This window comes from Populus euphratica, unplaced genomic scaffold (assembly GCF_000495115.2).
Source record: "Populus euphratica unplaced genomic scaffold, PopEup_1.0 scaffold61.1, whole genome shotgun sequence".
In the NCBI taxonomy this organism is placed as follows: domain Eukaryota; kingdom Viridiplantae; phylum Streptophyta; class Magnoliopsida; order Malpighiales; family Salicaceae; genus Populus; species Populus euphratica.
In genome coordinates, this window is record NW_011499941.1 from 670,085 (window position 1) to 681,945 (window position 11,861).

General features: G+C 31.9%; 1 protein-coding gene and 1 pseudogene across 1 annotated transcript; both read right to left on the reverse strand.

Annotated features, from left to right (window-relative positions):
- Positions 1-535: 535 nt before the first annotated feature.
- On the reverse strand, positions 536-6,177 carry LOC105137060 (BEL1-like homeodomain protein 8; annotated as a pseudogene).
- Positions 6,178-6,282: 105 nt separating this feature from the next.
- On the reverse strand, positions 6,283-7,371 carry LOC105137062 (uncharacterized). The gene is made up of 2 exons (XM_011042635.1): positions 7,345-7,371; positions 6,283-6,738 (listed from the first exon to the last, which is right to left on the reverse strand). Exons 1-2 carry the CDS (start codon positions 7,369-7,371, stop codon positions 6,283-6,285), a joined length of 483 nt encoding a protein of 160 aa, XP_011040937.1.
- Positions 7,372-11,861: the final 4,490 nt, after the last annotated feature.

Sequence of the window (11,861 nt, forward strand, 5' to 3'; positions counted from 1 at the left end):
AGGAAGTAACCTTCTTGGCGTCCATCGTCCGCGGAGTTCAAGAAACAAAATGATTTATCCAGGTGAGATTGTTGAATATTAAAGATGTTAACTGTCATGTATGTAAGCGAAATGAATTGCACGTCAACCCCGCATTTTTGTGGTTTAGAGCAAACCATGGAGAAACAAAATGAGAGCCCTAGATATAAATTTGTATAGAATAAGAATTAAATTAATTAATTACTAATTTTAAAATCAATATTATTTTTAGTTTATTTCAAGTCTATTGGCTTATAAAAAAAAAAAAAGGCCAAGTTTAGCACTGAAGGTTGGCTTATAAAAAAAAAAGGCCAAGTTTAGCACTGAAGCCATCCATGTATTAAAAATAGAATAAAAGCTTGCAACAAAGTTATATAAATTGTTCAATGGACAAAAAATTCGCCACTATGTATTAACGAAGAGCAGCATAAATCTTCAAGACCACCAAAATTAAAGAAAGCTGCCTCTTTCCCTCCTCCCCATTTTCTTTCTACTTCCACTAATCAGAAGATTTTTTTTATCGGCCCACAAAATCGTTGATTGTCTGACCTCCAAATTGCAGCCTCAGCTGATTCTCATGTTGCAATTGCTGGTGTTGTGCATTTCAATAGCATGCCTGAGACCCAACGTAAGCGAAACCGCACCAGGCCCCCATCTTCACTCCCATTTTTCTGATATGGCACAAATTTCATCAACGATCTGTTTGCACTTATAGGAACCTTAAACTCCACTCTCCATCTCTTCTCTTGATTCTCCTCCGCTTCCAGTTGATCTCCACTGCATGCCCCCTGAGGCTCCTAAACGAGAGCATTCCAATTGTTTACTAAACATGTACTTTGTATCGATCTTTTAGGGAGCTTGGCGATCACCATCTGGCTGCATGGAACCCTCAGCAGAATCCCCAACATTCTTCCCAGAAACTTGATTGTTTTCCAACAAATCTTTGGTTTCAAGTGTGTATTTCTTCAACCATTGGTTTCCAGAGGCGCACCCGGCATTTATGAACCAATTTGACACCTGAAACAATCAGTCAATTGTTTTACACCCTAACACAATAAATAAAGCATTCTAAGAGGTTTTTCTCTATCAAGTTCTTGTCAACGAACTTCGTGGATCAAGCAGGAACGTGCACGCGCAAGTGACAATTTTTTATGCATGTAACTGATACTAGCAACATCAGGCTTAATTTCTTAACTTAGATGTCAATAAAATTCAAGAATTCACAAAGTTTATTTGAATTTAAACGACATAGGAGTGTCTTCTAATAATTCTTTTGATCTTGGTTTACCTGAATGTACAGATCAAATCTTTAAAGCTGTCAACTACATCTTTGTTGGCCAACCTCGAGTTTGATTTGACAACCTTTTAATCCATGAAAATTATGTGGATTTAAAGTCACGAATATAATCCATCTAACTTGTCAACCATATATGCATTGGAGTTGTGTTCATGATGGTTGTTTTAGTTTTAAGTAGCTAAATTATCAATTTAAACTTTCTAAATATTTATTAGTTTTACAAAGAAAAATGAATTATTTTTAATTGTTTGAATATACTAAAGAAAATATTTACTTGTAAAACAAATGTAATGTTAGTGATAAAGATGGTAATGGTGGACATTAATAATGATAATGATAATAGTGTTGAAAATATTTATTGATAGTGAGTTACAGCGGTAATAATATTAGTGACAGTGATAATAATTGTTGTTCTAAAAGTAAGTAGTAACTGTTATAAAAAAATAGTTACAATAATAATTATTTTAATAATAAGATGGTGATGGTAGCAGCGCAACAACAACAACAATAACGATAATAAATAATAATATTTATTATTATTGCGTGGTGATAATGATATTCAAGTAATAAATTGAGGGTCAGGATCATATTAATAATTAGATGATAGTAGTGGTGATAGTAATTGAGATGATAGTAGTGGTGATAGTAATTGTTAATAGATGCTTATTGTTGGATGCTTATTATCGTTGCAATAGTGATGAAGCAGTGATGATAGAAGGTTGTTTCAAGTATATAATTAACTTTCAATAATGAATTGAGGGTTTTTTTTCTTCTTGAATTATTTTTAATTGTTTGAATATACTAAAGAAAATATTTACTTGTAAAACAAATGTAATGTTAGTGATAAAGATGGTAATGGTTGTAATGGTGGGCATTAATAATAATAATGATGATGATAATAGTGTTGAAAATATTTATGGATAGTGAGTTACAGCGGTAATAATATTAATGACGGTGATAATAATTATTGTCCTAAAAGCAAATAGTAACTGTTATAAAAAAGTAGTTACAATAATAATTATTTTAATAATAAGATGGTGATAGTAGCAACGCAACAACAACAACAATAACAATAATAAATAATAATATTTATTATTATTGCGTAGTGATAATGACGTTCAAGTAATAAATATTAATAATTAGATGATAGTAGTGGTGATAGGGGTTGTTGTTGTGTTGTGCAAAGTTAGCTGAGATTCTCGTTGTTGTTCTGCCAGAAGATGTTCATGCAGTGGCTAGAAATATCTCACTTCAATCATCCAAAGTGCCTTGGCACCTTGAAAAAAAAGATCATAGAGATGAACAAGGAGCTAACTTACCTGGTGTCGAGAAAGACCTGTTTGCGTGGCTAGCAAGTGCTCATCTGTGTCTGATGGGTATCTACATGGTGGAAAATTTTGATATAGTAAATATTTCACACCAAACTACATACTACAGAATAGAGAGAGAAGCTTACGGGTGAAGAAAATGCTCAAATAGCCAAGCTCGGAGAACCACTAGTGCGTGTTCTGGTAGGCCTCTTTGAGGCCTCCAAATGTGTTCTAGGGACTTCAGGTAAATGTATTTGAGAACAGATTCTCTCCTACGACTCTTGTTGCTTGCTTGAGCTGATCAGAGATGGCTGGTCAGAGAACAAATTCCCTGAGACTGGGGTGGAAGCATTAAGACCAGCAAATGATTCAAAAAATGAAGCAACCATTTCCATCTGCTGATGATATTGCTTGTACCTCTTGCAAAACCGTTTCATAAACAGCGCAGCAGAGTCACAAAAAAGCTTTTTCAAAGTATGAATGGAAGCAGATGTTAGAAATTAAGCCACCAACATTCTTGAGATTTACATGTTCAACAAAGGCATTACATTCTCAAATATATACAACTTACCAGTTCTAAGATAATCTCATTATCCATAATGATAGAACATAAACAACTTGGTTGGAGTTTATTGGGGACTGGGGACAAAAAGCAATTCCACTCCGCATTCTTTCGTCGTCAATCAAAGTTTAAGCAGAATGGCAACAATCAAAATTTGCATTTTCTAGCAAGTTTAAGATGCTGCTGATCTGACCTCCTTTTTTTCACGTCAGTAATGGTGTCTGTCATAACAAGACAGCTTATTTGTCTTAGGACTTGCATGGTGACTTTGGAAGGATGTGCACTGTTAACTGAGTAATAATTACTGATAACAAGGAATACTACCCTATCCATATTTAAATGACCACACAGACAATCAAAATCCTCTGATAGCTCCCCTTAAAGAACCGTCAATGTTAAAATTCCTGCACTGATTGCTTATTACTTAAACCAATTTATTTCAGCAGAATGAAAGCTGGACCGACCCCAGCATGGCTCAGCTTACAGAATATACAATCCCCTTGAAGCAATATTTAACCTTGAATGACGTAAAAATTAGTCTCAGGCATAAATGCTTCAATATCATTGAAAAGCACTGATTTGAATAATAACTAGGAAACAAGTGGGAATTAAATTGAATACTCATTTCATACAATCTAAAGTCCAAATCAACAGGTAACTGGAAACTAAATTTGATTGTGATACTAGCAGTTGATGAATAGTTATAGAACTAAAATCATCATCCTATTGTATATATCCCAGGACATTTGGAGTTGTAAGACAAGGAAACATGCAGTAAATAATGCTTGAACCTAACTGAAGAATTAATTGGACTGTAGGTGTGTGCACATGCACGCATATGCAAGTGCATATGCGCTATATCCTCAGATATGCAAGCGCATATCTGAGGATACGCATATGCGCTATTTCCTCAGATATGCAAGCGCATATCTGAGGACTTCCCAGATTCAGGATTGAATTAACATAGTTGAATAGACCAAACCAAAAAACATTAAATTGTCTTATATAATCAAGGCTTTAACAAGAAGTTTTTTGCATTTGCACTTTTCTACTATTCCTGCAACGGCTTAGAAAACACCACCAATCTTGAGTGAATCAAATCCAACCCCAAGTCAAAAATGACCATTTCAAAAACAAAATATTCAAAAAGGCATTGAAACTAAGGAAGAGCAGAAAGGTCCATTCTCTTCGCTAACAAAAATATATAGTCTTGAGACTAAAATTGTTTGCAAGGGAAGTGAAATTCTGCTGGGAGCATTGCCTGCGTTGTCTATAACTACAACTTATGACATGAATGATCATTGAATACTCTGAATGCAGAAGATTGCATATGAAACTGATTCACAAGTTCATCATACGAAGGAAGTTCAGACTTGACGTTGAAATTCTTAAAAAGAAAAATGTCTCACAGGAAACTTTTCCAGATTTCCAGCGCATAGTAACACAATATTATGCCTTTAAGTTTTCTTTAATTATTGCCTATCACTGACCTTATCTAACCCTATCCCCAATTCCATTCCTCTATTCCCAAAAATTTGTGCCTTGCTTATCATTGTTCTCTAAGGTTTTCCTTTTATAAAAATGAAACTTATTTCCAATTAACAGATTCATTTTCCCGCGGGGATTTGTTTGTGTTCCTTACCGTTTTATACGTCTTGTGCCAAATTTTCAACTTGCGTGTTTTGCACATATTTCTTTATATCCGTGTTTCGTAAAGACGCAATATTTTTTAGTGGTGTTTAAATTTCCCCTGTAACATTCTTGTTAAGGCAGTACTGCCTCAAGCCTCCGTTTAAAGCTTTTATAACTACTTCATCTAGCTCTTAACCAAGACAAATGTGATATTTCTGAATGTTAAAAGATTTAACTCTTGGAAAATAGGTCCACATGGAAAGCCTGTTGTTCATATGCAACAAATGTAATATCAAGCAAGCTGTTGGATGGAGTAAATTAGCAACTAAACCATCTCGAGAGAAGTTGCTGATATAGTCAAGACAAAGTGGTTCCAACAAGCTTGTGCCATCCTTCTTTTTATGCATGTAACGATAGGAAAGAGAAAAATGGAGGATGATGGCACCATCATATATATATATATAAAGGAGTGTTTGTGTGCGCGCCCGACTGAGAGAGAGACGGGGGACATAGATATAACCAACCTCATCCAGCAACAATAGGCGCTTGGCCTTCATTTGTCGGTAATCTGGCCTATAAGATTCAGAAGATATGTTTCTTACTCCACAATCACCAAATTCTTCATTTGATCTGCGAAAGTTAAACAATAAGGCACCTAAATTGTTGTCATCATTAGCTTCATCCCCGGTATCAGATTCATTAACAGTATCACTCAAACGTGGAGGCCTAGCTCCTTCACCTCGCCTCTTGGGCAACTCACATGCTCTTATGAGTTTCAGACCTTTAACAATTAACACCACAGAATTCCTCCAGTAGCTCTTGAGCTGGCTTTAAGAATCTAGAACTATTTAGAATAGTTGAATATCCAGTGAAAGGCCCAAGAAGACCAGTATTTTGAACATTTGTAGCATTTCCTGGCAAGTTATGTAATGATTTCCTCAACTTTTACTTAGAATTGATGGTATTGGCAATTGACATAGATAACTTTACCTGGAAACTTTTGAATCATCATGAGGCTCTTTGGAAAAGCCATTCTTTGATTCCAAACACTCAGATTCATATGCTTCTGCAAACTGCGTACCGTTGAGTTTAGATGGCCGATTTGATGGAAGAGACGGGGACAAGCCCTGAGTAATAGCATCACTTGGAATAGTCCTCAGCTCTTGGGACGTCTTCCTTGTATTAAGAACCAGCTCATCACTCCCCTGATGGGAGTTCTCAGTCGGCTTTCTTATCCAAGCATCGAAATTATTAAAATGTAAAGCGGTGGAATGATTCCCACTCGCTGGATGGAGAACACATTCTTTAGCACTCCCAATCAATCTACCGCTTCTGATTATCTTGACTAGAAAATTCATACGAGGGATTGACTAAAGAAGATTGAAGCTCCGTATCTCGTTGCTCATTGTAATCAGGCTTCAAATTTTGTTTTTATATATAAAGAAACGTCGGTTACCTTTGCATTATTTTATATGACTTCCCCAGCAGATGACTTCCCCAGCAGACATCAGTTTCTGATTCCTCTCCCCAATTACTGATACACCAGCGTAATCAACACTCAAATCATAACTTTGCTCTGAACCAAGCTTTCTCCAGTTGCCACATTCCTGTGCGTCGCCACTATTGGCTGTAGGTGAAGCGTTTAAGTTTGACAAAACTGGGTGAGAAGTATTGGTGAACAAAGAATCATCAGCTGCAATGGGGCTATTCAGTTGTGCTGGACATAGTTCTTGTTCAACCATTGCATCCCTTTGAGCTGATAAAACATCAGAACTTGTTGCAAAAGTGAGCACTGTATAGGAAAGCAGAGAAAGGTCATAAAGCATATTTCCATTCCTAACATTTCGAACCTGGACAAAATCAGGGGTTAGCCCCGGAGCAACATACAACTGATCGAAATCATTAGAGAAGTCCTTTGACTACAATCACTTAATTAGTAATCTCATTAGACAACTAAATGTCACGAAATTCATCTACTTCCTGCAAGACAACAACATTAAACAATGTTATGGTCTTGATTTACTGATCTACTTACCACCTTATTAGCAGATAAGATTACATTCTTCTAGAAAAAACACGGTACAAGAGAAACAGTGCTGACATTAATAATACAAATAAAAAAGAAAAAGAAAGAAAAGACAATGATCAGTCAAAAAGACCACATGAAGGTAGAAGAAAGGAAACAAGAACAAATTAAAAACCACTGGAAGCAATCCAATGAAGGAGTTTGAGTTCACCACATAATACAAAAGTGGTTGAATACTTTTAACATTTCTCGTTGTTTTCTTCTTCTTTTTCTTTTTTTCTTCTTTTTCACATCCATATTATTATATATAGTACAAGACTGTAGAGCTTTCCTCAGGTCGTCAGTATTTTACATAAAACAATAGGTGAAAAACAACTGGAAGCAATCCACTGAAGGAGTTTCAGTTCACCACATAATACAAAAGTGGTTGAGTACTTTTAACATTTCTCGTTGTTTTCCTCTTCTTTTCTTCTTTTTTCACATCCATATTATTATATACAGTACAAGACTGTGGAGCTTTCCTCATGTCGTCAGTATTTTACATAAAACAATAGGGTAGATAAAATACAGACACAAACGATGGAGGTGAAATCCAATTGAAGAAAGAAAAAGATGAGCAAGTCGATATATATATACTGGACCAAAAAAGCTTAAACAGCTAAACAAACCACATGTAAATATATCTTTGACAAAACTTTGATAAAAAAGTTAAAGCTGTACGTATCTATAACTTATAAAAAAAAATCCATGATTATTGTTGAAAGTAAGCCACGATCAGGATGACAGGACGTTTCATTTCCCAGTGAGATTCCGGTGAAGGTTCTTTTTGGTTGGAGTAGACACGCAACAAGCTGGAGTACAATAATGCGAGTTTTTAATTTTTCAAATTATCACAGTACCCAAATTTACTAAGGAAAATAACACGGGTGTCACCGGATATATGGTGTCGGGTTTTAATTTATAATTATATTTAATTTAATTTTTGATATTTTATAAAATATAAACTTAATTCATTCTTCTTCTTTTTATTCAAGCAGGATAGATATATGCTAAAAATAGTCTAAATATTACAAATATTTATGAATTAGATATATTAATTCTTTTATACCTAGACGATTCTAGAAAAAAATAATTTATATATTAAAACTATTAGAATTAGATAATACCTTTAAAATGAATACATTAAAAACCACAAGAAAACAAAATTGTTAATTATATTTTATTTTATCTGGAATAACTGAAATATTTTATGTCAATTCAAAAAATAGAATAAAATAAAATAATTTTTATCTTATTTAAAATTTGGATTTTTTGGATAAATATTAGCTAAAATATTCTGATTTTATTTCACATGTTCCGTTGCGAGCTTCAAAGGCCATTAAATCAAATTGATATTTTCTTTAAGTTGAATTGCTTTAAGTTAAAGTTTTATTTAATCTTTAACTATTTAGAAATATTTTAAATTTTAAAATAATAATTGTTTGACATTGTGTTTGTATAGCATAATTTATAATTAACTTATTTTAAATTTGAATTATATTTGTTGAATTATATATATATATATATATATATATGAACAGTATAACTCCGTAACAGCATGTCGAAACATTATAAAATCAAAATATTTCATTTCAATTGAAAAAAAATCTATCAAAATACAATTGACAACCTTGCATGAAAACTCACAATTTCCACATAAAAACGAAACAAAAAATCACAATCAAATATTTTATCAAAAAATTAGGTTGGAATATGATACAAAAACATATAGCAAAAAAAGACTATAAAATACTTTGGGTTTGAGATTTGACTAAGAAAATGAAAGTTCGATGTGGAACTTGAAATTTTTATTTGTTTTCTCCTAGTATCTTTGTTACCAAACAAAAAATATTAGGATTGTAAAATGCTTTGTGACTTTATCAAATTAAACTAAAAAATAAACAATTATAATTTATGTGAAAGTGAGAAATAGAAAAAAGAGAAAGAGGTTAAAAGGACGAGTAGTGAATGTAAGTGTCCAACCAAGAGAGGATAAAACATTGAGAGAGAATGAAAATGTTATATATACCAAGGGCTTAGGTTACTTGCATTATGTTATGTAGGTTGGGTCGAGTATAGTAGGTTTTAAAAATCTCAATCCGCACTAGATTCACTTGGGTATTTTATATTTCTCAAAAGGATAAGGCTCTTTAAGAGTTCTTAAATTTTGACAAAAAAATCTAAATAAAAAAGATTTTGCAATTTCAAATATCATCAGTGACCATGGTAGTGCATTTGATAACACCTTTTTTAAAGAATTTTGTGCAAAAAATAATTTTACAAATTTGTTTTCAACTCCAAGAACTCAATAAAAAAAATAGGATTATTGAGAGGAGAAATTGACTACTTTAAGAAATAGAAAGAATTATGTTTAATGAGTATAGTTTATCTTAATATTTTTGGACGGAAGCCATTAACATCTCATGTAATGTTTCAAAACTAATTTATATTAGATCTTATGCAAAACATAGTTTCAAACTAAGTTACATTTAAATGTTGCATTATTTGGTTATATGTGTTGTTGATAACAAAATTATCTTTATTGGATAGTGCGTGGAAATACTTTTATGACTGAAATTAGTAAATTTTATGACATTGATGTTAAGCTTTTCAATACATTACTAAAATCTCCTTGTATTGGGCCTAAAAGATTTGGTCATGAAAACATAGAGTGATTTTTTAAATTTTTAAAAAACATTTAGTGAGAGGTATACCTAACATCAAATATAAGAAATAAAAGTTCATTTAAAGATAAGAATATCATGTAATTATAACAAGCTCTCTAATTGCATGACTTAAACCTATTTGGTCTAATATGAGTTACTAGTCTTAGTGGTAAGAAATATATATTCATAATTATTGAAGATTATTCTAGATTCATTTGGTTAGTGTATATTTCTCACAATAATAAAGCTCTTCAAACTTTCTTAAATTCTTACAAAAAGAATCTAAATAAAAAAAAGGTATTGTAATTTCAACTATTATGAGTGACCATGACAATGGATTTGATAGAATCATTTTTGAAAAATTATGCATAACTATAACTTTACAAATGAGTTTTCAACTTCAAAAGCTTCATAAAAAATAGGATTATTAGGAGGAAAAATTGATCACTTCAAGAAATAGAAAGAACTATATTTAATTAGTATAGTTTATTATAGTATTTGTTTTTTATGGAAGTCATTAGCACCTCATGCAATTTTTCAAATCGAGTTTATATTAAACCTATTTTTTAATAAAAATGTATATAAGCTTTTCAAAAGAAAACCTAGTATTTTATACTTTTGATTTTTCAATGCATACTTGATACAAAAGAAATAAAAACTTGGGAAAGTTTAATGCTAAATCTAGTAAGGGTATTTTATTGGTTATTCTATTACAAGTAAAGCTTTGCATGTTTATAATAGAAGGACTCTTGCTATGGAAGAATTTATACATGTAGTTTTTAATGAATCTTATCATCTTTATATGAGAAATATAAAAGAAATAATTGTAGATGTTTTTCTTAACAAGTTGAACATAGATTAAGAGCAAGAACATACACTAGAGAATGATAAGTTGACGAAAAATCCTTAAACTATTAAGAATCTAGACAACCAATAAAATGATATGTGAACTTTTTTATACTTAACTGCTATTAAAAAGCTAATAGTATTATTTTGCAGTGCCTTTATTAAAAACATCTATTAAGGTGTTTAAATCATATATGCCATAATGAACCACTTCAACAATATCATATTAATTTCTCATCTTAAATTCAAGACTTATAATGATATATTAAAATACAAAATATTGGATAATGTTTATGTAAGAGGAACTCAATCAATTAAGAAAGGTCAAGGTTAGAAAGTAGTTTTTAGGTTCAAAACTTATAATGCATGTGATTTTGCATAAATTGGTCATAGTGATAAAACCAAAAGTATAAAAAATATTTTTGATAAATTTTGAGTTTTGAAAAACTTCTTAATATAAAAGAATTAAGAGTTGCAATCATTAGAAACACTAAATAGCTAAGCTAAATAGAAGTTATAAATTGAAAATATTAGTTCCAGATAAAAGTGGAGTATAAAAAACAATCTCTTAGATGAGGAAACAACAAGTAAAAACTTGGACAATTATAAGCTGTAATGTTACTAACTTAGCCAGTGGTATCCACATATTCTCAAGTAGTTTTCCAACTATAAAACATTTAACACTCTTCCACGTTTATATACAAAAGACCTAACTCATTTTTCTCTCTAATTACCTCGTTTATTACATCCATTTTTAGCCAAAACCAAGTTGCAAAAATTAAATTTTATTTCAACATCTTTTATTTTTAGTTCATGCAGGGACCTAAAAAAATAACACCATGAAGTATAATTAACATCATTGCATTAGATAATAAAGTATCTAGTTTAATAAAGGCAAAAACTCTAGCTTGTCCATACCTAGCTATGAGTCTAAGGTATACCTGTTGCGATGTCGTGGTCGCACAAATTAATTACCCTAGCTTAAAACACAACACACAAGATAGTATAGAGCAAGCAAGGGGTCGATCCCACAAGGAAGATTTAGTTCAGATTTTTATGCTATACGTTATGCAATTGGGGGGTTTTGATTTGTGATGATCTAAACTATGGAAGAAATTAAACTAGCAAACAAAATCAATTGAAATCGAAATTTATCAAGAAAACAAACCTTGGTTGCAAGCACACATCCACCAACAGAAATTAGAACCGATCCTTGAAACAAAACTACAATTTATATTCTGAATTTTTATCTTTTCTTAATGTTGGTTAATTAACAGATCCGCCGTATAACTAACCCTAACCAACAAACAATCACAATGTCCGCATTAATGATTTAGTTCAATGGCAGCCCTAAGAACTAGATATTTGAGTGTTTTCCCTAAGTTTAATAATGTAGTTCCGCCACAATTATCAAGCTTAGTTGCTTCACAAGTTCATACATCACAACTCCAGTTTTGATATCAAA

Coding starts and splice junctions, on each gene's coding strand:
- LOC105137062 (XM_011042635.1), bottom strand. CDS start 7,371: ATGAGGAAAGCTCCACAGTCTTGTACT. Junction 6,739..7,344: donor AAGCTCCACAGTCTTGTACT/GTATATAATAAT, acceptor AAGTGATTGTAG/TCAAAGGACTTCTCTAATGA.